This window comes from Perissodus microlepis, chromosome 11 (assembly GCF_051167445.1).
Source record: "Perissodus microlepis isolate ML-2025 ecotype Zambia chromosome 11, ASM5116744v1, whole genome shotgun sequence".
Taxonomy (NCBI): domain Eukaryota; kingdom Metazoa; phylum Chordata; class Actinopteri; order Cichliformes; family Cichlidae; genus Perissodus; species Perissodus microlepis.
This window is the reverse complement of record NC_140471.1, coordinates 9,505,014-9,531,418: the sequence shown is the minus strand read 5'-3', so window position 1 is coordinate 9,531,418 and position 26,405 is coordinate 9,505,014. Positions and strand designations below refer to the sequence as shown.

The following is a 26,405-nucleotide window of genomic DNA, read 5'->3' as shown; positions in this document are numbered from 1 at the left end:
CGGATTTAATGAATTGATATCGCTTTATTCAAGCTACTCACCTCCCACTTCCACCTGCGCTTTCAACTGGACCACGGCCAATCAGAGAGGTCCCGCCCCTTACTATCTCTGATTGGTTTAGTCCACGATAGGGGCAAAATGTGTGTCTGTTGTTGACCACAGGGAAGGTTGCAGATTTTTTTTTTTTTTTTTTTTTTTTGCTACCCGAACAGTTGGTCGCACAGGTGCAACCAAATATTTTTTTTTTAGTCACACCACTGAAAAATTTGGTCGCATTTGCGACCAAATTGGTCGCACTCTAGAGCCCTGTATGCCTGATCAATTTAATAAAAATGTTTAATCAACCAATCACACTGCAGCAACCCAATGCATTTAGCCTTCTGTCAACAGATCTTAGAGAAGAGGTTCTCAGAGTGAGTGAAGCCATTGCAAGGGGGGGGGGCTGTATGAATTTAAAAAAAGAAAAGAAAAGAAAAAAAAATGCTTGGACACTGCTGGCATAATGGACAGGTTTTTTTTTTTTTTTTTTTAAGGGGCTCCCATGCAAACGCAAAGCATAAAGAGAACCGTTGCTAAATATGCTTCCAAACCAACTTCCTTCCAAGCCAGAGACTAGAACATATGATGAAGCATATCTTGCCTTGGGCTTCACCTCCACAACAGCTGTCGTTCCAAGGTAGGTTTCCCCTGTGTCGGGAGCACACACTGGGCTCTCCAAATCAAATTCTTGATTTTTAGTTCACAAACACTTCTTATAAGACTAACTACTCCTGCAACTGAAGATTATCTGAAAATGAAAATATCCAGGGAGCAGTTCTCTGGGTGAAAATGCCATGTTGATGACAGAGGTCAGAGAAAAATGACCAGACTTCTTCTAGATGATGACAGAGGTCCAAAGTAACTCAAACAACCAATCATTAGAATGCAAAGGTGCATCTCTGAATGAACAACACATTGAACCTTGAAACAGATTGGCTACAGCCGCAGAAGACCACATCTTTGTCTACTAAACACAGGAAATCAGGCTACAATTCACCAAAACTGAACAACAGAAAATTGGAAAAAAACATTGCTAGGTCTGATAAGTCTCAATTTCCACTATGACATTAGGATGGTAGAGTCAGAATTTGGCATGAAAGGATGAATGCATCCTGCCTTGTATCAACAGTTCAGGCTGCTGGTGTAATGGTGTGAGAAAAAGTTTCTCGGCATACTTGTGGCCCCTTAGTACCAACTGAGCATCATTTAAACACCACACCTGTCTAGGACTGTTGCTGACTTTCTGACTACAGTGTACCTTCTTCTGATGTCCGCTTACAGCACAATGATGCAACATGTCAGAAAGCTCAATCATCTGAAACTGGTTTCTTGAACATGATAATGAGTTCACTGTACTTAAATGGCCTGTACAGTCATCAGATCTCAATCCAATAGAGCACTTTTGTGTTGTGGTGCAATAGGAGATTCACATCACAGGTGTGCAGCTGACAAACCTGTAGTAACTGTATAATGTTATCATGTAAATATGAAGCAAAATCTCTTAGCAATGTTTCTAGCACCTTGTTGTATCTGTGCCATTAAGAATTAAGGCTCTTCTGTAGTAAAGGGGTCCAACCTGGTACCATCAAGGTGTCCCTAATAAAGTGACCAGTGCGTGTATCGCTAAACAGCTGAAAATCAAAAGTAACACATGCCGTGTCTCCTTAATACATGCACATAACTACGCACTTTTACATTTGCTCACAAGAAGATACAGAAACACAATTCGCCATGTGTATGCTGTACTGCCAATCAGCTCCAGGGATTAACACAATTACTTGTATACAGCAAAAAAAAAAAAAAAAAAATCTCAACACACACACACACACACACACACACACACACACACACACACACACACACACACACACAGTGTACTCATGTACACTGTGTATACAGGGATAAGGACTAATGCAGCTATATCTATGTTACATCAATCATTGACTAAGCCAGCCAGAGGCTCAACAACTTGTTAATGAAATGCGTAGCGACAAACAAAATCCCAGAATATAAGCCTCAGCGTGCTCTCTCTCTAACTTGCATCAGAGCGTACTGATGCTGGAACAGAAACTGACTATACAGTCTAAAAGGATGCAGCATCATTTACATATTGTTTATGAAATGGGTATATAGAAAAGGCTTAACACTACAGGTTTGATCAGAATATGAATAAGTAGCTGTCGGATCTTCTTAAGCAAAAACCTTTGCAGGCCTTCAAACAAGAAACTCAATCCATGTTGCTACAGAAACAGCTCTGCACTCTCAACCAACAGAATTAATAAAGATGACGGACTGAACTTATACCTAAAAAAGATTCCATCTTTGGAAATCATTACCGTAAACAAGTACACTTCCGAGCACATTTCTTCTACTCCAAAGGTCATAGGACGGCGATATAAAGTGAGCGAACCACTTACAGTAAACATAAAAGGGCATTAACACTGCAGGGGTTCTTGCTGGCTAGCTGTTGTATTCACACAGATAGCCAGAGGCTAAAGGTTTAAAAGGAATAAAAGTACATATTTTGGGGGGCTTTGGACACAATGAGGGTCCCTAATGGGGCCTTTGAGGAGAATCTGAGGTTTGAAAAAAAAAAAATGAAAAGGGAATAGTTTGGGTTTGGAGAGCAAAAAAAAAAAAAGCCTCGGTTTTGAAAGCCAGAGGAACTGCTGACCCTTCCCTCAATGAACCAGAGGAGCAAAATGTACTGTAAGGAAGGGGAATTGGGTTTTGCGCTTTAGGCAATTTAGGCCTTTTCATTGTGTAACATTCTCTGTCCAAAATTCATTCAGCAGCATATCAACCCTGAGAAACACAGTCAGTCCTAAAAGACTATCATCAGTGACAAGAGGAATAAAGATTTCTGCTGCAGACTGTCAGGCCCCCGCATAGTTCTGATCCCAACACACTGTAGCAATTCTAGGATTATATATGAAGTGAAAGAAGACACTGAGAAAGTGTAAATCTACAGATGATCTATGGCAAGGGTACCTAAAGCACCAAATAAACAACCAAATAAAAAAAACTAAGAATAAGGGGAAAACACAGAGGGGAGTAAATAAACCAGAAAAAGCACAAAACTAATCACATAAGAAATCCAGTGAACAAATACCAAATGATAACCAATGCTACAAAACTCAAGCAACAGACAAAACTTCATAAAAGAGCAACCGTATGGGCTCAAAATGTGGTCATAAATATTTTGTACTTGTAAAAAAGATTTGTATGTGTAAAAAAGATTTGTGTGTGCGTAAAAAAGATTTGTATGTGTAAAAAGAATTTGTGTGTGCGTAAAAAAGATTTGTGTGTGCGTAAAAAAGATTTGTGTGTGCGTAAAAAAGATTTGTATGTGTAAAAAAGATTTGTGTGTGCGTAAAAAAGATTTGTGTGTGCGTAAAAAAGATTTGTGTGTGCGTAAAAAAGATTTGTGTGTGGACTTAGAAAAAAAACCCTGCAAGTTACAAGTACGAATTTTGACCCTATTTTTCTTCCTTTCATCTGATTGGTCAATGTCATGTCAATCACAAATGTAACAATCCAATCAGAGAACAGATGGGTTTGGCTGTTGGAGGGGCGCTTTTTTTGAACTGCAGGTCTTTGAAGGGAATAAATGCCCTTTTACATGCCAACCCAGCGTTTTCCTTCATCACCACGAAGGAAAACAGTCTGTGGTTGTCCGAGTTTGGTGATTTTTATGTCACAGGTCTACGTGTTTAATATAGGGACTTCCACAGCCTTTTCAACAGCGCTGCGGACCGCGGGGTGGGGGCGGGCAGTGTTTTGGAAATGACAGTCTTCATTACAAAGCTTTCTTCGTTATGAATTAGCATACATGTTTTTATTGAACATTTGAAGAACCAGCAAAAAAAACCAGAAACTCTTGTAGAGGACATAAAGTCAGAGATAGAAAAGACAAGGAGCAGGTGCATCTAGTACAGGTAGAGCTGCTGCAAAAACCCACAGAGCCCAGCAGCCAGCGCAACAAATTCTGGATCCTTTGCTTTTAGTTAGCAGTTAGCATTAGCAGCACATCCTGCGTCTGATGTGAAAGGACTTTTATGCTGCGCACTGTGACTCACAGCAATTGTCCTGGGTCAGCCCTGACTTTGTGTTAAACTAATCCTAAAGTAATAATGGTATTTCTAACCACTGATATACCACAACTTTTTCCTTTCAACAGCTACTGAAAGTTAGGGGACCTAGCTGCTATCGGATATTTATATAGAGATCCTCCAGCTTCAAACTGTATCACCCTTCAAGGACCTGCAGTTCAAAAAAGCGCCCCTCCGACAGCCAAACCCATCTGTTCTCTGATTGGATTGTTACATTTGTGATTGACATGACATTGACCAATCAGATGAAAGGAAGAAAAATAGGGTCAAAATTCGTACTTGTAACTTGCAGGGTTTTTTTTCTAAGTCCACACACAAATCTTTTTTACGCACACACAAATCTTTTTTACACATACAAATCTTTTTTACGCACACACAAATTCTTTTTACACATACAAATCTTTTTTACGCACACACAAATCTTTTTTACACATACAAATCTTTTTTACACATACAAATCTTTTTTACAAGTACAAAATATTTATGACCACATTTTGAGCCCATACAACCGGGGAGGATAAAAAAACACAAGGAACCAAATATAACGAACACTAGTAACAAAGTAACAGAAACACAACTAAAAGCAAGAACCATGACCTCACAAAAAAGAAAACAAGAGCAACAAAACTCAAAACCCTGGGTCCAAGAGTGATACAAGTAAACTGAACATACCTGTGTAATAAAACAGAGATTCATTATGTATTAGAAGCTATATTATGAATATTGGATCACAGAGTACCCCGCGTTTCATCCTAAGACAGCTGGATAGGCTCCAGCGCCCCCGCGACCCTGACAAGGATAAGCAGAAGAGAATGGATGGATGGATGGATCACAGAGGAAAAACCATAGAAGAAGCACCATTAAACCAAACAGAGACATACTCTTCACCTTTGTCATTGTAAAAAAGCACAAGTACAAGTATTAGATATACTATGCATATTCTATTATTCTTTTTCTATATGAAATATGTAAAAAGTATAAAAATCAAGTTAAAAATTGGGTCTAAAACAGCGGTCCCCAACCCCCGGGCCTCGGGAGTCGTTTGGTACCGGGCCGCGAGAGTTGAGGCTCAGGTGTGAAATGTATAGTTTTCAGGGTTTTTATCGGTTTTCAGCGTTATTTTGTTATCGTTTTTATCGTTTACTCGGTTTTCCTTGGTCTTTTCACATGTGTTATGAATAAATTTTCTTTTTTTCGGTACCGGTACTAGTTTTATTTTGTTGTATTTATCCGCGACACCTTAAAAGGCCGGTCCATGAAAATATTGTCGGGCATAAACCGGTCCGTGGCACAAAAAAGGTTGGGGACCGCTGGTCTAAAATACATGCTGTGTTGGTGTCTTAGACAAAGTAAAAACAGCCTGAATAACTCACAGTGTAGCTGAGCTGCTGAGGAATAGTTTTACTGTGCTGGCTCCAGTTACGTGTGCGTTTGTGTGTTTGTGTGTGAGACAAAGAGATCAGGGTTGGAGATAGACTAGTGAGTCTGTGAGCATTAGCTTAACCTTGTGTGAACCAAGTGACTCCTACTTTTTATTGTGTGGTGAAGATTAAATTTCATGGTTTATTTTCCGCTCCGCAGTAGACCACATGCACTCATATACACATTGCCCTGTCAGCTAAAACACCACCTGTTTTCACCTGTTAAACTATAATTGGGAAGCTGGACCAAAGAGAACAACAGAAGAGAACATTTAGGAAGAGGAGACAAATGAAAGAGGGATGGGATGAAACAAAGCAGCCAAAAATCAAGGAATGCCGAGAAGAACGCTTGAAAGGAAGAAGAAGAGAAAAGGAACAAAGATCAGCAAGAAAGAGAGTAGAGGAAAACACATGTAGGAAGACTAGTGGAACTGGCTCTGTATCACACAGGTATAGCTCAAGGACACAATTACTGTGTGCAGACACTGAGCCCTGACCCAAACTTTAGCAGAGGGAAAGCACTCTGAACGACCAGCATTACCTGCACAGTCACATACCACATTGAGTTAATGGCTTTCACCTTGTGTAGACTAACGCAGCGGGACATTTCAACATGAGTTTTACAATAGATTCATCATCCATAGTGTTTGTTATGCATACTGACAATGAAGCAGGAGTGGTACAATATACCAACATGGACAGAATACTGATTTGATGTTAATGACGCACATTTGATACGAATGAAACTAGTCAAGTTATTTGTACATGCGTGTATTATAGTTATACGCACTGCTCAAAAAATAAATAAAGGACAACTTTATTTAAAAACACATCAGATATCAAGTGGTAAAAAAATCTTGCTGGATATCTGTACTGATATCGACTGAGTAATGTGTTTGAAACAAAAGGAAGCTACATTATATGATGGGAATGAAAATTAGCTACTTGCAGAGCGCTGAATTAGAAGGAAGCCAGAAAATCAAAGTGAAAAAAGAAGGAAACATAGACCCAAACATAGAGTCACTAAACATAGATTCACAGAGGTGTTCTGTTAGATTTAGGTCAGGTGAGCATGCGGGCCAGTCAGTGGTATTGATTCTTTCATCCTCCAGAAACCGCCTGCATACTCGCCACATAAGGCCGGGCATTACACCTGGGGGAAACCAGTACCCACTGCACCACCATAGGGTGTGATAATGAGTCCAAGAATTTAAGCCCAATACCTAATAGCAGTCAGGGTGCTGTTGCCTAGCCTGTAGAGGTCTGTTGTAGTCCTCCATGGATACGCCTCCGCAAACCATCACCGACCCACCACCCAAACAGTCAGGCTGAACGATGTTACAGAGCCTGTCACTTCTGGTATTCTATTGCAAATGCCACGAAGGGCTGGGCAGTGAGGGCAGGCAGTTCCTGGAGGATGAAGAAACTGATACCACTCACTTGCCCCCATGCTTGCCTGACCTAAATCCAATAGAACACCTCTGGGACATAATTTTTCAATCCATCCAAACCCCAAGGTTGCACCTAACAGTCCAGGAGTTCAGTGATGCCCTGGTCCAGACCTGGGAGAAGATACTCCGAGACACCATCCATCTTATTAGGAGCATGCCCAGACGTTGCCAGTCATGCTTAGAAGCACATACACACTACTGAGTACCATTTTGAGTTGCTGCAAGGAAATTCCCTCAGAATGGACTAGCATCACTTTTTCACTTTGATTTTCAGGTTGCCTTTGAATTAGGCCCTCTGTAGGTTCATCATTTAAATTTTTTATCAAAACTATTTGGCATCCTTTTATTCCTAAAACATTATCCAGGCCATAAAGCATGATTTTTCTCTTTTTCATCTGTGTTAAATTTTTGAGCAGTGTACTAACACACATTATAATGAAATTGTCCTGCTAATAAATTGAGCTAAACAAAGGGAATTGCAGTAACTATCACCACTATAATCCTGCCATTGTGCTGTTCTAACCTGTCTTAGTGTTTCCTCCTTTATAGCTGATTCTCTGAATAGCCTCCAGCAGTGCTTCTTTGTTGCTATGAGAACTCAGCTGGAATTCGGTCCGAGCATCGTCGCTGAACTGAGCAACGGCCACCTGGAGAGAGACAGAGACACATGTCAAATAAAATTATGCAAATTTGAAGTGCCGTTTTCCTGAGCCAGTTTGGGTTTGAACTCCGTATAAAGGGAGAATTTAGAAAATAGTAAAATTCTGTCATCATCTGTTCACAGTCATGTCAGTCGCGATACTGCCACAAAGGGTTTTCAGGGTAGTTTCAGCCTCGCCCCATAGTACAAAAAACCTAAATTACACACAAAAAAGCTTATCTGGCATTATTCAAGTGTTATGAAGCCAAATGATTGCGATCTTGATCAAACAACCTAATATCCACGTCATTATCACCAACACTTTCTGAATTTTTTCTGGACATTAACAACAGTATCAAACAGATATTGCTATTGTTCACTGACGGTAATTGTGTAATTATATAAATTGGGGTGCGACAAAATAGCCCCACAAAGCGAATGTAGTGCAGATGGGTTTGTCTGTACATGATGCACAAGAGGCCTGAATATACAATTCACTGTTTAAGGTTATAGCTTTATAGACGGGGCACAGTTATCGTCTTTTTTTTCATCTGGTCCTTCCTGGTGTATTTAATATTTTTCACGCTAAGAAACACTCATGAAGTGAAAAGGGAATAATGCAACTTTTTCTACAAGCATAGGGGAAACTTAGGAATACATACATCCGCATTCCCAAACTGGCACTGTAATCAGTCTAATATCCATACTCTAAGAGCGTCGGACAACTGTCATTACCTCCAGACTGCTAATGGTGCTGTTGTTGGCTTTGGTCAGCCTACATTACCCAGCCAACTCCCTCTTTATTGTGCAGCCAACTTTCTCACATTACAGCCAGCGCTCTGATGCTGGTAGCCTACTGCCAGAAGGTTATGAGGCACAGCGAGGCTAGCGAACTCCTTAACAGCAGACATTACACAAATGAAACAGAAGGGTTTAGCAAGCACCTCTACAGTGTGATAAATGAACCAGCTGAGGTTTGCTGACATAGTGGGGGCCATGCAGGACAGAAGCGCAAATAAATGAGTTCACAGTGACAACAGGGAGCAGCAGCCCCGAGTTAGAGCTTAGAATTACTATTGATGGACCTGATAAATGGGAGATAGTCTGAGGGAGTGAAGGTGGTAATATCCCCCGTGGTAACATGAGTCAAACTTTTGCTCTGTTAGAATCATGTTGACAGAGAACCACTCACTGTTTATACCAGCTTTAATGCATCTGCACTCAACTTATTAAAATCACCATTTCTGCAGGAAAAGTATTGTTTTCTGGAACGGTGGCTGCAAATGAGTGGAGTTAACTCAATACCGCTCAGCAACAAGAGGTCATTTCGGAAAGTAAAGATTGACTCACGGGGAGTTTAAAGTTTCTTCTCACTTTCCCAAACTTTTCAACAGATGTAAAGCTTTGGTCCTGCTGATTTCTCAGGTGGCTTTCAGGGTAGTGGTTGGCTCCAGAGCGTCCTTCTAATATCAATGAATGCCAGCGTCAGCACCTTTCTTCCCTAAACAATAAATGATCCGAAGGATGTGGACTAAACTGAAATGATCTAAGATACATTATATGGGTAAAATCTCTGTTCTAATCAAATTTCAGTGGCTAACTTTGAAACAAAGAAAACAGTAGGTTTACAGAAACTAAGTGGCTCTTCGATAAGTCCCCTCCAGCCTCTCATTATCAGCATCCAAGCTCCTTTATTTTACTCTCCGCTGAATGTTAGCCTAGCTTCAGCAGATCCTAAAGCAAAAATTAAAAAGAGCTTTTCTTTCTCTTTTTGGTGACTGGCTATTGGTGAAATTGGCTGCAGTTCATAACGGCTGGAGGAAAGAGGATGAGGTAATTCGCTAGAGCGGCAGGGGGTTGTAATCTATCTTTTTGCAGGGATTAACACCCGCATACACATAATTCTCTCGTCTGTGAACGAGTTCCTAACCCTCAGATTATACTCAGATATGCAATTAAGTTATTCCCTCATTATTATGGTTTTGAGTACGGCTGCATTTGGCTGGAGCCCCACTGTCTGCTATACATCATATTTCCCATGAGGAAAAATTCTTAAACAAAGAAAATAAATTGCAAAGAGACTGAAAGGAAATGAAAAGCCTTAGGGACGATTTGGATTTCTGTTGGTTAAACTGTGTAAACTGGCAAAATGGTAATTTTCACTAGACACAGGAATTTAGACTAGACACAACAACCACTAACAGTCCTAAATGTGAATCCAAGCCCTGCAAAGAGTCTCACTTCACTGTTAGTCAGAGCGAGGCGGTCAAAACAGCATGACGTTTTAATCCATAAATCTTCCTTTCCCATGTAATGACAGATTTTTGGAGAAAACAGGTATGAATGAGTAAAACAAGATAAGTTCACTAAGAATGCTGTCATGTGACTGACCTGGGTGCCATCTTGTCCAATCAGATCCAGCGATCCCATGGTGCTGTAGAGGAAACGTGTAATCTTCATGAAGTTGTCATCTCCGATGGACCAGGAGCCGTCGACCAGGAACGCCAGGTCAGCCTTGGCCTCCTTACATACTTCAGACAGATAAGGGAGGGGTTTAGATTTAGTCAGCACAACGCTTTGTGTCTACACAAAAAAAATAATTTCCCACAGAGTGAATGTCAGCAGAGGACAAAGCGTAAGTGGAATATTAACTGGGTGCCTAATATATTCAGACTCAGAGTAAATATGCAAAGTATGAAGCTCTGCAAATATACATCTGCTGGAAAAGGGTAAATATGCAAAGACTAGGTCTTCAGAGCAATCTGCCAACTGTGGAATTCATGAGATTAAAGGTATGGTGCTCACACATTTTTAAACTCTGATTTTTCTGAACACAAAATCATCTCTATCCTGTCTGGTTGTGCCGCTCTTATATATCCGCGGCCCTGCAGCGACGTTTCCCTCTTTTATTTGTCTCAGGTTTCTTGATGACTCCCAGCAGCCCTTTCATCACTGCTGTAAAGTTGTTTTGTGGTTTTAACAAGTCTGCAACCTCCAAGTCTTTGCTAAATTTCTAACCTTGTTTATGACCATGTCAGTATCCATAAATTCCAATGCAACAAAGGAGAGGAGAAAACTTCAATGTTAGAGAGGATTGTTTGTGTTTCCTGTCTGCGTTGCCATCTGTCTTGAACATTTGACCATTTTCAGTAAATTTTCTTTCCATCTCTTCATGCTGCATAACTTTGTTTCTTTGTCTTCTCCCTCCTACTTAGAACAAAAACACGGTCCTTGTGTTCTGTTTCTCCCATCTTTGCAGTTCTGTCCCGAATAAAGGTTGCCTGTCATTACAGATGGAGGCACTGGTCTGACAAAGGTCAGAAACTTAGACAGAAGCGCTTCCAGGCGGGCTCAGCAGGTGTGTCTTTCACTTTTGTGGACCTCGTGTTGCGGTGCGACCTTTTACCTGAGCTCATCAGACAGGAACAGAGGAGGACGAAGCCTGTCTGGGTAGTAGGTGAAAGGGTGGTGGACTCAAACCCCTTCATTACTTGAGCTTTCGATTTAAAAAAACATTTGAAAAACATTTGCTTGTCCTAACTCATGAGTCATTCACAACCCTGTTTGGAAAAGAAAGAAAGAAGCTGTATGCTAATAAAGACTGAATTGCAAATCATGTTTATTAACTTGAAAGCATCAAAAAGAGAAAACAAAAGTTGAATTTGATTAATTTCTTCAGATTTATACTGATATTCTAGTTTTGGAGCAACACATGCTGCTCTCCAGATGACTTTTTTTGAGCTTGGTCAAGTGTGCTAAATCGGCATGTATTACAACAGCATGGCTCTTTAATAAAACAGCCCAAAGCTAAACTGGCATGCCAGCTGTAAAGACCTGTCACCTAATAAAAGAGCGTACAAAATCCTATATTAAGTATGGCTTTATAAGCATTTTGCATAAGAACAGAGGAATTAGACTCCTTGCTCTCCAAAGGCTCAAGTGTTATTAAAAAGTTAGTGACATCATATTCATTATTGGCTTTTTTTAAATGGTTCAAATGCCTTAATTTGACATGCTCTCTTTTTTAATGTATTAAAATAGATATAGTGCTTGGATTGGATGTGTTTTATTACATAGATTGTAGTTTGAATTTATCAAGAACAGCTGAGGCTCATTTTCTAAATTTTACTAAGTGATTGATCCAGTGAAGAGAAACTTCACAGGTATCATAACTTGCTGGTCAGCGGTGAGTCAGGTGTACCCTGCATGATTTGAGGAGAAATAAAGCTGAGTAAGAGTGATCAGATTAGCCTAGCTGAGCCTGTGGTAATATGATAAGAGGTTACTTTTCTTCATTTTGGTGTTAGCTGCAGCAGAATCAGTATATTTCACATAATTAAGTCATTGTGGAATAAAAATGTCTGAGATTTTCCTTTAGCACACCCTAAATTTACAAGTTGACTCTCCAAATTTCCTTATGATTTACTGTGTATGTTCAGTTTCAGTACCACGGCAGAGCGGTATAGCACGTTGGGGACTCTGCCTTCTTCTTTCGTGCCTCCGTCTCCCTAGCATCCTCCTCTGTCACACCATCTGCACGCCCTCAATCACTACTTTCTCTTTGGTATTTCCCTTTTCCTCTCCTCTGGCAGCTCAATCTTTGGCATCATTTTCCCAATATATCCACTAAACACACTCTTCTGTCTCACATTCATTTTCCCAAGTTGCTTCAGTCGCATTTTTCCTGCACACACAGGGAAATTAAGAAGTTCAGATAAGAAGTTTAGCAATTACGTGCGTCAGTTTTACTGAATGGACATGTTTTTGTATGTAAACAAACTATTGAGAAGGAATGTATTGGCCATTTTTGTTTTTCAAAGTACACAATGAATACACCAGGTGGGAATAAGGAACAGAAATAAGATGGATGTCATATTTCCTCTAAAAAGACATAATATGTCAACTGCAAGGATTATCCACCACATTGAACATAAGAGTATTAAAAGCTTCATCTCACCCTCTTTGGCTGGTGGGATTGTGGGTGGGGGCTCCGTAGTGGGTGGTTCAGTCGGCGCCTGAGTGGGTGCTGGAACTGGAAGCACGCACAAACACACACAGAGACACAGAGATAGAAGGCAAGGTCATCAATCATGACGACAGTGACAAGTGGCACCATCAATGGGGTCTACATGCAGACCGCAAACACACACTTGTGCATGAGCACACAAACACAGCTGGCACACTGAGAGATAGCAGTGGTCTGTTTCTATTAACCTTTCCTCCAGCGATTGAGCTCTGGACCTTTACAGAAAAAAGATTTCTAATGCAATCTATAGATACTGTACATAAGCAAAACAGCTTCTGTATTTTATTGAGTTTGTCTTTTGCTCCATTTTGGAATTATTTCAGATTTGAACTTTCTAAATTGCTTCTATACATCCTAAATTGGGGACAGCACAAGTGATTTTTTTTTATCAGTCTAGCATCTATTGTCTGTAAGACTCAAAAACAGCCCCAAGTTAAAGTCTGTGCCTCGGTATCAGATTACTTACTTTGGAGAAAGTTCTGTCAAACCAGAGAGCAGTAAAGTGAATCATCTCGGAGAGATTTGCTACTGCGCAAAGAAGCGACACACACTTTGTAAAACTGGATGAGATTATCTCAACAAATGTTTCTTCAGCTTCCACACCGCTGTGGTGACAAAACAAAGATATGTAGCCTGCTTGAGAATATCTGCTTGATTGATGCAGCTGTCACTGAATGATAAACAGTGAGGAGTTCAGGTGAAATTCGTGCCTTCGTTACCTGACGCTGTTTCCTGCCTTTATTGTGTCTTTTCACCCTTTGAGCTTTATCGGTTGTTTATAGACTTACACAGATGATATGGAAAGGTGGCTGTTGGCTGTGTGTAAAAGCAACAAGTACAATTTCAAGTACTGAACTTAATATAATTATGACAATTTGTAGTCGATGCTTCTCTTCGCTGTGGCTGACAGCTAAAAGTTTTGATACACAGACACACTCGTATTAATTACATTTACAGTGAATACATCAGTGAAATTTCACTTGTCTATAGACCTTCAACTATTTCCAAAACCAAACAGATTAAGTCATCCAACAGATGTCTTGCTACATAGCAATGTGAATATGAGAACATATCTATCTATTCATTTTTTGGTATTCCTGGTTTTTACATGAGTCTTCTTGATCCCAGGAGCTGTGTGGTTCACCTCACCTCATTAACAGACCAATGAACTGCACAAACACGATATGTTTTCCGAGAGTGCAACCGAGCAAATTAAAGAAAACCTAAGCTACGAGATGTGCGACGAGATGGCTACAGGGTGCAAAGAGGGAAAAATATACATAAGATGGAGACGTAAAGGATTAACTGATTACATTAGATGAGAAATGAGTAAAAAAGAAATAAGAATAAAACTTGCAACCCCTTTAAAAATGTTCACGATAAATAGAAATGAATGAAATGATCGACAGCTTTGACATAAAACAAACATAAACCCAGCATACGTGTCATGTCAGTGATGGAGACGGAGGGTCCCTCCGTTTCTTGTATTTGCGCGTGAACGCTGATCTGGTATTGGCTACTAGGAGTGAGGTCGTAAAAGCAGTGTCGGGAAGCTCCACCTCCCAGCCTCACTTCCTGTCTCTGACCATCTGCAAGGCAACAAGAAATAAAAGAGCTGATTTAGAGCAAGCAAATTCCCAGTAAAAGTCATGCACGCCAAACAGACTGAAATCGCCTGGAGATGCTTTTTAGATGAACTTTTACAAAAGACACACCTTCATTTTCCTCTGTGTTCTTAATGAAAATCTAAGATAATATTAATAATGTATTTTCTAGCAGATTAGGGTAAATATAATCAGATTTGAGTCCGGTTTAAGGCTCTGATGAAGCTCAATGTTTTGTTGACTTTACAGAATTAACTGTGATGCATCAAAATGATTCATTCTCAGGCATCTTTTTCATGATGAAAGCACAACACACACACACACACACACACTGGTTGAGAATCCGCCACATGTGCCGCTTTCACTTCACCAAAAAGGTAAGCGAGAAAGTTTTCAAAAAGTGTGGGAAAACATCTTAAATCAACTGAAAATCAAAATAAATCACGTTATTGAGCTCTTTTCTCTTCTCTTGACAATTTCCCCTGGATTGCAGACTGCAAACACGTACTTTGTAGTGTCTGTTTTGACGAGCTGCAGAGCGAGAGGATCACAGAGAAGAAAAGACATTAGAATTTATGTTGGCAGCCCAAAAGGTACAAACTGGAAACTCGCGTATACAGTACACACTCTAATGGCTGCCATTTGTCAGTTTCATTTAGTCTAATTTTATTTCCTAATGTGTCTCTCATCTTGGAGGTTGACAAATTAGCTCCTCCTCCACGCAGGAAGCAGCCATAGATAATAAAGTTTAGGGAAACAGCTGTCACCGAGGCTCCACGCATTTCCACCCGAGAAGGTGTTTAAGCAGCTGGCTGGCTCTGCGTGGATTAAAGCAAATCTCTAAACTTTCGACTTCAACATCCCACCGCTGCTCAGGCAGGAGAGGGAGAGAGAGACAAAGACAAATCGAAAAGTTCGTGAGGAAGACGGGAGAGAAATCTCCCTCCTTCCTGCTGTCTTCTTCGCTCGAAAGGCAATGAAATGCGTGCACAAATCACACGCCGAATTTGTTCGTGTTTCAAATACATTTATCAGCCAACGCTAGCTTCCAATTTAGTTTAATCAACAGCAACCACGAACCTGAACGCTGTCGGAAAAATCTATTTTAAAGCAGCGCCAAGATCTGATATACATACACAGTGCATTCCTGTTATTCAGTTTAATTTTAATAAAGCTGCATTCAATTTTGTTGCTGTGCTGTCATTGCTTTGATGTTGTGCACACTGCCTCGCTTGCACACCAAAGGTAATGGTATTAGTCACACCTGCGGTTTCTTTCCCATGGCAAATCAAATGGGTGGAACCCAGAGCTCATTTACCAACTACGAATCTCACTGAACGGCAATCAAGGAATAAATGACAGGATATTTTCAGGCTTAATGTAAACCCATGAAGCACATACTGTAGTCCAACCTGCCTGCTACAATATGTTTTGATTTTTATGCTCACTTTCACACTATTGCACTGCACTGATATTTCAAAAATAACTCAATAATTCAGGCATTACTTGCCTACACTAACAAATTATTTTGAGGATGACCACAAATCTATACAGAAATTTCAAGCCATCTCTGAAAAATATCAGGAGGGCTTTAGATTTTATATGAACTTGTGCTGCCCAGCTGATAGCCCCCTGAGGACGAATAAAAATAAAGCTCCGACTTGAAATTGTTCACTGTGATAGGATGAGTTCCAAACTTCTCGGTCAACACAACGTGGGTTTTATATTTTTGTCATCTGATTCAGTGGGAAAGTATCACAAAGCTGGGGTTAAACACAGCTTTCTTCCTTGGCTGATTCTATTTAACTAAAACATATTTTTCCACTTTCTCCTTTTTGTGCGCCCTCCTCCCTTTGCTTCAACCCCTTTTCTTCCTCCAGCTCCCTTTTTCCATTGATTAATAAGGTGATCTGTGTATTAAACAGCGTCTAAAGGTTACATTCTGTGTCTTTCCTGGTCTCATTTCTGCTGCGATGACATGCGCGATTCTCAAAGCAGTTTCCTCCCATGTCATTTATCGAGCATATCATATCTCCCCTTCCCTTCTGCAAATAGCAAGATTTATGATGATCCCTCACAGCAGAAACCAGTGCCGTGTGAGAATGAAACAAATATATATAACACTTATTTCCCCAGTTGCTCATATCAATATAAATCAACATGAATGTGAAAGGTACCCGTAACCAGTACACGTGTCCTGAGCTGACTGGTCTTTGTGTTAATAATAAACAGAGGAGACATTTTCACGAGGATACTGCAAACCTTTGAGGACACACATTCAAAAGGTCGGAGCCTGAATCCAGCTGCATCACCGCATAGCACAACTCTAGTAAAGAGTTTGATTTACTGACTGAACTGTATTCCAGATACTTAACTGGCAAAAATATTGTTTCTCACATGTTGGGACAACTGGGGGGTGCACAGTAAAAATGTACGTATTGACTATGTGTCTCTGCAGAGAACTCCTGCTTGTTTCTGGAATGAAGTTTTACTACAGCAAAGGTGAGGTGGGGTTCAGACCATATTTCAGCAAGGTGGTGAATGTATAAGTTCACAGCTGGCAGGACAGAGTGAGCAGCTTGTAACAGGTCAAAGTACCAATGGACTAAATTAAAAAAAAATTACACTTTTCACAGATACAAGTATATGCCAGTATACAATATAATTAAGGTCTCAGTCACACAGGTCTGGAGACGAGTCGGCAACCATCCGATTGCATGATGTTGCTGGCTGCTGCTGTTAAGTCATCCCATTCCAACACGTTCTCATCCCAAAATGTAACGTACGACGCTATGTGACAAATCCTCGGTATGTTACGCTCTCGGAAACATGAGAACAGTTTGGAATTAATCTACACATGTATATTTATTTTACTTCCTCATCATTAATCACTTTGGAAAACACTATCTAAGCCGATTAAGATTGTGGTTAAGGTTAGGATTAAGGTTAGGGCTGGAATACACAGCTGGAATGTGTGTTTCCGCCGGGAGCGTCATTCTACTGGACTCCATCCGCAATCTGGCGCGTACCATAGGGATGCAGAAGGTTACCTTTCTCGTTCCTGTGGGACGCCTCAGGATGTAACTAATCGTCGGCATGTTACGTGTTGGGATGAGAACGGTCTCCCCATTCATGTAATCCTAGAGCCTGGTTAGCGTGCAAGAGACCGACTTGTCAGCAAACACTTGCAAACCACTTGCCAAGTGGTACTGAAATGGCGAAGCAACCTGAAACAGAGACCGGTCACCTTGAAATAAAAGTTGCACCAACTTTAACATTGAAGGCAACCATTCTCTGTCTCCAGTTTGTAAGGCATTCAGAGAGTAAATGTCGAGTGTTTGTAGACATGTGCAAACACTTGCAAACCACACAGGAAAAGCAAAACAAACACAGGGAAACTTTTTGGTGCAGCACCCTCAGCTAGCAACCACTTGCTGACTGGGTGGAGAATACACATTCTTCCCTAGTGAATGGAGGTTGCCAGAGGGTTGTTGACAGGTCTTAAGAGTAAAAGTACTTACTGAGTGTGGACTGTATAGAGATTCTGTATATTGTAGCATGTAGAAGAGGCTGCCACTGAACACACATGCTGTTGGGTCGCACCTGGTAGGCTGACAAGCCAGACACACCAAGGAATACTAGAGAGAAACAAAGAGTTGTAGAGATGACAGAAAGGTCAGATTAACCTCTAGTTTTCAATTTCCAATACACTCACTAATATGCATTTCGTAATGTCTCTTTCTCTCTCTCTCTCTCTCCGACACACACGCACGCACGCACACACACTATTACTTCCTGCTGTCCCCAGCCCTTCCACGCACCAGACAATCAAGAGTTTAAGTAGGAGAAATTTTGAAATCCCCAAACAGAAAGCTCTTTTGCAAAGCACTTTAAGGGAAATGTAAACAGTTATTAGTGTTTCGGACAAAATGAATTGTCTGGATTATGTATGAAACAGAAAAGTGGTCAGAACATTAACAGTGCACCAAGTGTAAATAGTCTAAAACTTTCAGCTGGGTAGATGTTAAAATAAATCATTAAGTAACAAAATTAGTCAGCGTTGATGTGTCTTGGGGGGGAACAAGAGACATTATGCAGTGAAATGCAAAACAGCTGAGCAGTTTTAATAGCTGAAACTTGTTTGGTAGTGATATTTGAGTGTACCACAGGCAAGCAAACCTCCCTGGAGTCACTCTCTCTTCTGTTTTCCTCTCTCTCCCTCTCTCGCTCACTCTTGTTCTTTCCTCCTTGTTAACAGAATTTGCTGATGATATAAAATAAACTCGGCTCTTGCGCCAGTAAATGGATATTTTATGCCGGGACCATATGGCAGGTGCCTTATTTTAAATACTTTTGAATAATGCATAGGGCAACCCATCATTTCAATTAATAATATGCAAAGATGCACATAAACTTACTCTCATACATACAAACATGCAACATTCACGGGCACTGGAAGACACCTACAAGCTGGTGCTGATGCACATGTGGGTGCAGCAGCATGCAGATAAACACTGCGTTAAAATAATGTCTGATTTTGGCTTCCTTTGCTACAACTGGATGAAAAAAAGTCTTTGCACCCAAAGGAAAAGTATATATTTAGTTGATTCAGGATGTTTCTCATCATGCCTTTCTTTTCACACTGGAAAGTTTGAGTCAAACCTCTCTTTTTCTTCTGCAAAACATCATGAGACTCTTCTGCAGTCTTGTGCTAACCTATATGATAAAAGCTCTAGCACCCAATTTCAAAATATATTAGGCTTTGTCTGAGGGAAACAAGTTAATTTCATTCACTGGTCCTACGGGTACTAAATTTGCTTTTTATGCTACATGTTAGTATGTGCAAATTACTTGTGCAAACATGCCATATAACCTTCTGTTGATGAGGCTGCCATGAATGCAGTGTGCCCAGGGAAATATGACACTATAGCCACCTTATTAAAATGACAAATGATTCAATGCACTTCCCTTTATAAATCAGGGTTCCCCCAGAGAAGACCAAACTGCTGGCAATGAATTTAACTAAGCACTGTGTAACATGGGGAAATGCGATACATCTGAAAATGTATCGGCACATTGAGAATTGATTGCATCTCATATGTGTTCTGTTTAATATTTAGTGATGAGATATTTTCTTGATCCCTGGCCAGCAGTGTAGAAAAACGAATTACAGCATGAAAAACAGTACTAGAAGCATAATGCGGTAGATAGCATGGATCCCAAAAGAGTAACATGTAGATAAAGTTGAAAAACAAAATACATGCATTCTGTTAGTCCTGAAGTCACTGCTAAAAATTTGTTGCCACGCCGGTGTCAGAGTGTAAAGTTTATATATGGAAGGTGGTATAATTTACATCTCAGTGCCTCGTGTTTTATCTTTCTCTCTTTGTGAAAGCATCTTTCATTATGAGTGCTTTAGGAAGGCGTGAGGGAGTTGTAAGTCATCCTACTGGGGCACAGAGAAAAACAGATGAAGGATGGCACATCACTGCAGCACAAATTAATAAAAAGAAATCAAAAGCAGCCCATTTATTTGCAGGTGATGTGCAACTTGATTAATCACTCGGCTTTACGCGTCTCAGCACTTTGCTTCAGAGGGAAATAGTGTGGTGATGAGCTATTAAAACTACAGTATAAGCTTATTTGTATTTATCCCACCACTGGAAATTAGACCTTAGACCTAGAAAACCGCAATAGATTTTGAGAGAGGGTTGATGGGGCAGTTTTCTGAAAACTCACATGACTACACAGAAACATAAAGAAAAAAAAACTAAAAAGACAACATAAATGAAAGCATGCATGCAGTGCTTTTTAACTTTTTCTTTTCTCTCGGTATCTCAGCCTCCCACTCTCTTCATCTATTTGTTTTAGATGAGAGAAGCATTAAAGCCTGCATTAGTTCTTACTGCACCTACTGATACCAAATCTATATGCAAAAGAGATTGTTCTCACCGCCTGCAAGGAAAATATTAATATCCATCTGTCTGTTTGCCAAAGTCTCAATGGAAATTAGAGAGTATGATATCAGCAGGTGTTTAATATGCATGTTGTACCTTCCCCACTTTCCTTAAACTACTTTGCTTTTCTGCTGCCGTCTAATTGCCACACAACGTTTTGTGGCAAATTTATAATTAAAAAATTTCCAGCTGGTGGTGACATCCCAATAAAGCTCCTTTATTCATAGGGGGTTGCTGTGGCAACCCCTTGTGCATGTTTGATTTGGTAGAGTTTTACACCAGATGCCCTTTCTGACACAACCCCAAAGGGATTTGTGTTTCCTCCTGGGATCAAAACAGACATCTTTCACTTGGTAGGCGAATGAGTAAATCCCCGAAAAATATAATAACTTCCCAAAAGTAAGTCAATGCTTTTTCAATGAAAGTGCAATTTAAAATTATGCTTGCATATGTTCACAATCTTATGGTAATGAACTGTAACAGCCAAGAGACTGTGAGGGATAACGAGTTCCTCAGCATTTACATTTCTGTGCTGTTACTTGCAGGTTTATGAGAAGGACACTTACATGTCTTGGCATTTATTAGCTGTGGCTCACTTTCTCCTGCAGGGTAGGAAGCCTTGACTCGGACACTGTACTCTGTCCCACTTTGTAGATTGACAATAAGCATGGAGTTCACATCTTCATCCACTGTTGTCTCCAATACTGGACCGTGAACTGAGAAGAAGACACATAAACACTGGTGTAAAAAGGAAACAAACAATGATAAATGTTTTTGATTTTTTTAAGGCACACGCTACAAACAAGATAAACACAAAGATATGACTCATCCGACTCAGGAGGGGAAAGCGGTACTCTACTTGGACTGTGTATAGTGTGGGTGGAGCAGTGATGACTTCAACTGAGGACACTGTTGGATGGTGGAAGGAATACTTCAAGGAGCTCCTTAATCCCACTGACAAGTCTTCTGTAGCGTAAGCAGCGTCTGGAGACAAGGGGGACAACTGATATATCTCCGGGGGTGAGGTCACTGAGGCAGTTAAACAATTTCTTAGTGGCAAGGCTCCTGGGGTGGACGAGGTTCGCCCTGAGTTCCTGAAGGCTCTGGATGTTGTAGGGCTGTCTTGGTTGACGTGCCTCTGCAATGTTGCTTGGAGATCAGAGGAAGTACTTTTGGATTGGCAGACTGGGCTGGTGGTTCTCATCTTCATGAAAGGGGACCAGAGGGTGTGACCAACTAAAGGGGGATCACACTCCTCAGCCTGCCCGGGAAAGTCATGGTGCTGAAAACGAGAGTCCGTCCGTCAGTCGAACCTCAGATACTGGAGGAACAAAGCAGTTTTCAGTCGCGAAACACTGGACCAGGTCTTTTAAAGGTTTGCCCAACCAGTCTACGTGCGTTTTGTGGAATTGGAGAAAGCATTCGACTGTGTCCCTGAGGGAGGTGCTTTGGGTGTATGGGGTGTTTGGCTCATTGCTACTGGCAATTCAATCCTTAAACAACCGTTGCAGAAGCTTGGTTCTCCATTGCTTTTGGAGCCAGTTCGAGCATTTGACTAGAATGCCTCCTTGGCATCTACTGGGTGAGGTATTCCACTGGGAGGAGGCCCTGGGGGCAGATCTAGGACACGCTGGACAGATTATATGTCTCAGCTGGCCTGGGAACACCTTAATATTCCCCCTGAAAAGCTGGAGGAGCTGGGCAGGGAGAGGGAGGTCTGGGCTTCTCTGCTTAGGCTGCTGCCCCTGCCTGGCCCCAGATAAGTGGAAAAAAAAGTGATGGATGGATGGATGGAAGTCAAAACCAACTATTCGAGTATCTTCAAATAAACTAAGCCTCTAACAGTATAATATTAGAATGACAATAATTCCTTTCTACATTTTAATATAAAATAATGTTTCCCTATATTTCATGTGTCATGAAATATATCAAATGCTTTCAGCATGGATTGCATCAAGTCATATAATACACATTTAAGCCCCTGAATGTTGTTTTGGTTTAGCACTATATAAATAAACCTGAATTTAATTATATACACAAACACACGAAGCGATGCCCTCAACTTGACTACTAAAATAAAAACAAAGACATAATAGTAACATTCTGTATTAATGCAGCTTTCCCACATAACTGCTGCAAAGTGTTTTACAAAATAATAACAACCTTGAATACAGAGATTAAAGATTTAAATTAAAAATTAAACAAATATAATAGAATAAATAAATAAAAACAGATAAATACAGACAGAGTAGCAATTATCTTTACGGCACACAGCCCACTGGAACAATGTGAAGGGAAATAAGCTGTGTGTTTGCATGTGTGCTGTGCATTTTAATCATTTGCTAAACTTAGTGTGTTTATACCTATATTAAGTATATGGTAGCTGTATAGCTGCGTGTGTGTAGGAAGGCACACACAGACACTTTTCTTCCCTCCATGGTTCTTACTGTGAAAACAGCAGCCTGCTGAAAATTATTTCTCTTCAATACAATTTCCTAAAATCAGCAGTCTCTCCTGTTTAAAGCTGGATCCTCAGAGACACAGTAATTGTGTTTAGATGACTAAAAACAGACATGGAAAGGAAAAATGAAAAAAAAAAAAAAAGTGTTTTGTTTTGGAAAGATGAAACAATTAGAACTAGAGAAGCAGTATGACAGTGAAAATGGGCTTTTGATGATGCCTCAAGACAAAAAAATAAATAAATGAGTTAGGGTAACGTCTTATTTTAGTGCCAAATGGTGACATTTTCTTTGAACTTCATTTTAAAAGAAAAACCAAAACACCTTGAGAGCCTTTTGTTTTGTCAGACATTATGTGTCTGTCACAGATTTTTCAGTGTTGAGTCCTTAACAATCAGCTATACACGATATAAACACACACAGACACACACACACACACACAGGATACTTTCTTAGGTTCCCCTTGCTAGTACTACGTTTTACTCCCACTTGCCTGTAGAACTGTCTTAATTTCAACAAGATGCTGGAAACGTTCCTCATAGATTTTGGGCTATATTGACATATTGACATAATCAAAATGCTCTGCTCTCCCACATTTGGTCTGTTTAATTGAGATGGCCATATTCAAGAAACCAGTTTGAGATAATTTGAGCTTTGTGATAGGGGGCGTTAACCTACTGGAAGCAGGAGTGGTCTTCTGCTGCTGTAGCCCATCCGCCTCAAGGTTTCATGTCTTATGTGTGTGCAGATCAGCAGTTCTGAAATGCTTAGACCAGCCCATCTGGCACCGAGATTCATGCCATGCCCAAAGTCACTTAAATCATGTTTCTTATGCATTCTGATGCTCAGCTTGAACTTCAGCAGGTCATCTTGATTTTGTCTACATGCCTAAATGCACTGAGTTGTTGCCATGTGATTAGCCATACCTAGCAGAGCCCTGAGTCACTGTATATTCCTTTGCTAGACAAAGGAAGGTGAAAAAGAAGTTATATTTAGATAGAATAATAGTAATAAACAGAATGTATGTGTATGTGTGTGTGTGTGTGTGTGTGTGTGTGTGTGTGTGTGTGTGTGTGTGTACCATAGAGGGGCTGGTAGACGATCTTGTAACCCTCAACAGGGGACCGAGGTGGATCCCACGAGACCCTGAGGCGATTGAACCACTCCTCTGACACATGCAGATTTTCAGGAGGCAAGAGCGGCACTGCCAAAAACAAAGCAAAACCAGAACATAGAAGAGCTTCTAAGAACTGCAGCTGATATTACTAACACATGCTAAAACTTTAACATAAGAACTAATTCACCTAAGTCATCAGTTATAAAGACAATCAACCCAAGGACTTAAAGCTGAATATCATTTCATGTTTATGATACTAGAGCAAAAAAACTGACTTCCTAAGAATACAGAGATGTTCAACAGTCATGTGAAAAAATTATCTAAATAAAAACGATAAAATGAATGTTTAATTATATAAATCTGAAGCTCAGCGCTTATATTCAGCTTGATAGAACAATTGCTGTCCACTGGGACAGTTTTTCATGCTTTCAGCACTTGAGAGTTTTTGACTTTACAAGAGACGCTTTTAGGTGTTACAGGTCTAATATCCAGCCTTGACAGGGCTGAGTGTGAGTTGTGCACTTCCACAATTAGAGAAATAACACATTACTTCAGGAACTGATTTAGGGAATAATATTCATCACTGAAAAAAAACACACAAAATCATCTCTTACTGTACACCAGGCTCTGATGTATAATTCTTCAAGCTAAGTAGATTTTTATTTGCATTACAATGACTTATAGTGCTCTCATCTAAAAAGAAGACATGTTTTGTCTGACATTTCAATTCTCTGCGCGATGAGGAGACAGCTACTGCTGGCTCATAAGAGGTAATCTAGAGAATAGTTGAGAAAATCAATTAGACCTGAGCAAAATAATTTAATCGTCTCATTAATGACAGGCGCTGCAGCAATTATGAGTGGCCTTCATTAAGACAATTAGGAATGCATCAGTATTTGTCGTGGCTTTGATTTATAATCTCCTTCAAGAACGTAAATGAACATGAAATTAATGCAATGCAAATGAACGCTCTGCTCACAGCGATGAAATTCATTGTCATTAACTCCCAGTATTCTCCTAAACCGGGAGCTGCATCTTTGTGTCGTGAAAAGGGAGAAACGCAGCATTGACCCCTGTGGTCAATAAGCCAGGGAGGGATGTGTGTGTGTGTGTGTGCTTTGCATTTTGTGTGTTTGTTAGCCTTACATGTGGAACCCATGGCAGATGCACCAAGGCCATCTTGTCCATCGCTGTACACTGGAGTGACTGTCACTTTGTAGCTGGTGTCTGATTGTAAAGGCTCGAGCACGGCTCTCCTCTCACCTCCAGAAACTGACATCTACGATTGCAAACACACACGTGAATGCACACATTATTTTTATATATATATATATATATATATATATATATATATATATATATATATATATAGCACACTGGGTATAGAAACAGCATCTTTGCTCTGCTGGGTTAAAGGGACATTTGGAGGAAGTTTAAGAAGTCTTTTCAATTCAGCTCAGTCAGTAAAGTCTATTGATGGCAAAAGTGGGGCAGGGAATAGCTGAGAAAAACCCCATTACTGCCCCGTCTTCATTTATAACTGTTGAAGTATTTCCCTGGATGTTTGTTTGCGTCCTAAAAGTACCACTTGGTTTAAATGAGCTCCTTTTTTATCCAACAGCCCGCACCTCCACCCCCTGTACTCTGAGTATTTCTTCTGCGGCAACAAGCTAATCATGATGAGACTGATAATTTACAGTATACTTAAAACCTGATAGAGATACACTAAGAATGAGATTCACTGGCTGGCAAAACAATCTTGATAAGTTACACCAAGTGGATTTTATTAAAGGTGCTTTCAGCTACACTGTAGCACACATATTGTTCATCCGCAGCTGTCCTGAAACTGTAGGAGGTCAAAGTTTTCATTACGCAGAGCACTCATGCTCTCAGTCATGTTGGCTTGAGCACTAAAAGTTGAGCATTACGAATTGCTCCTCTAAAAGTGCTTAGAATGATGAAAATTACAGTCATTTGCAGCTCCATAACAACCGTGACTACTGAGATTATGCAACGCAGTTTAAAAGCACACTTTGACTGCTCTGGCATCTAACTGAGGATATCTGTAACTAAACTGTAAGTCATTTGAGCTTGAAAAACTACGTGGCACTGACACAACCAAGTTATTTCAATATTTCAATAATGAAACTTATGTGCAAGTTCAGTAAGGAAGACTATTCAATATTCACTCTTCTGCCTGCATTCCTGGGTGTTTGGGCTGCTAGTCTAGTCTTCATATTACTTCATTATCGGGTCTCCACTGCTTCATCTCTGCCACCACCAGGATTTAGGCCCTCGGTAGGTCCTGCCCTACTTTGTCTCACTTTTGGACTATGCTCTGCTAATGTAGCTTCCTCAGAGTCTAATTGCTGAATAGTTTATTACGAATTAAGTTAAGTTCTTTCAAATTTTCTCTCCTCATTGAAAACTGTCAGGACTAAAAACTGACTTACTCCTGTTAACTGATATTATAAATAGCAATAGGTGTGAATTGCATCATCCATGTACAGTTGTGAATGTCTTGTATTACCTGGTCTTCATCTTTTCTGGACCCTATTGGATTACAGTTATTCTTTACA

General features: G+C 40.3%; 1 protein-coding gene across 2 annotated transcripts in view; it reads right to left on the bottom strand.

Moving 5' to 3' along the window:
- Window positions 1–26,405, bottom strand: part of LOC146377252 (collagen alpha-1(XIV) chain-like) — a 153,116-nt gene that overhangs the window by 67,567 nt on the left and 59,144 nt on the right. For both annotated transcript variants that reach the window (XM_084942671.1, XM_084942672.1), the window contains exons 20-27: window positions 24,973–25,105; window positions 23,791–23,913; window positions 20,817–20,966; window positions 17,815–17,931; window positions 14,132–14,278; window positions 12,621–12,695; window positions 10,055–10,194; window positions 7,547–7,670 (exon numbers count right to left, since the gene is read on the bottom strand). In XM_084942671.1, the coding sequence (XP_084798797.1) occupies window positions 7,547–7,670; window positions 10,055–10,194; window positions 12,621–12,695; window positions 14,132–14,278; window positions 17,815–17,931; window positions 20,817–20,966; window positions 23,791–23,913; window positions 24,973–25,105 (1,009 nt within the window). The remainder of the gene's footprint in view (window positions 1–7,546; window positions 7,671–10,054; window positions 10,195–12,620; window positions 12,696–14,131; window positions 14,279–17,814; window positions 17,932–20,816; window positions 20,967–23,790; window positions 23,914–24,972; window positions 25,106–26,405) is intronic.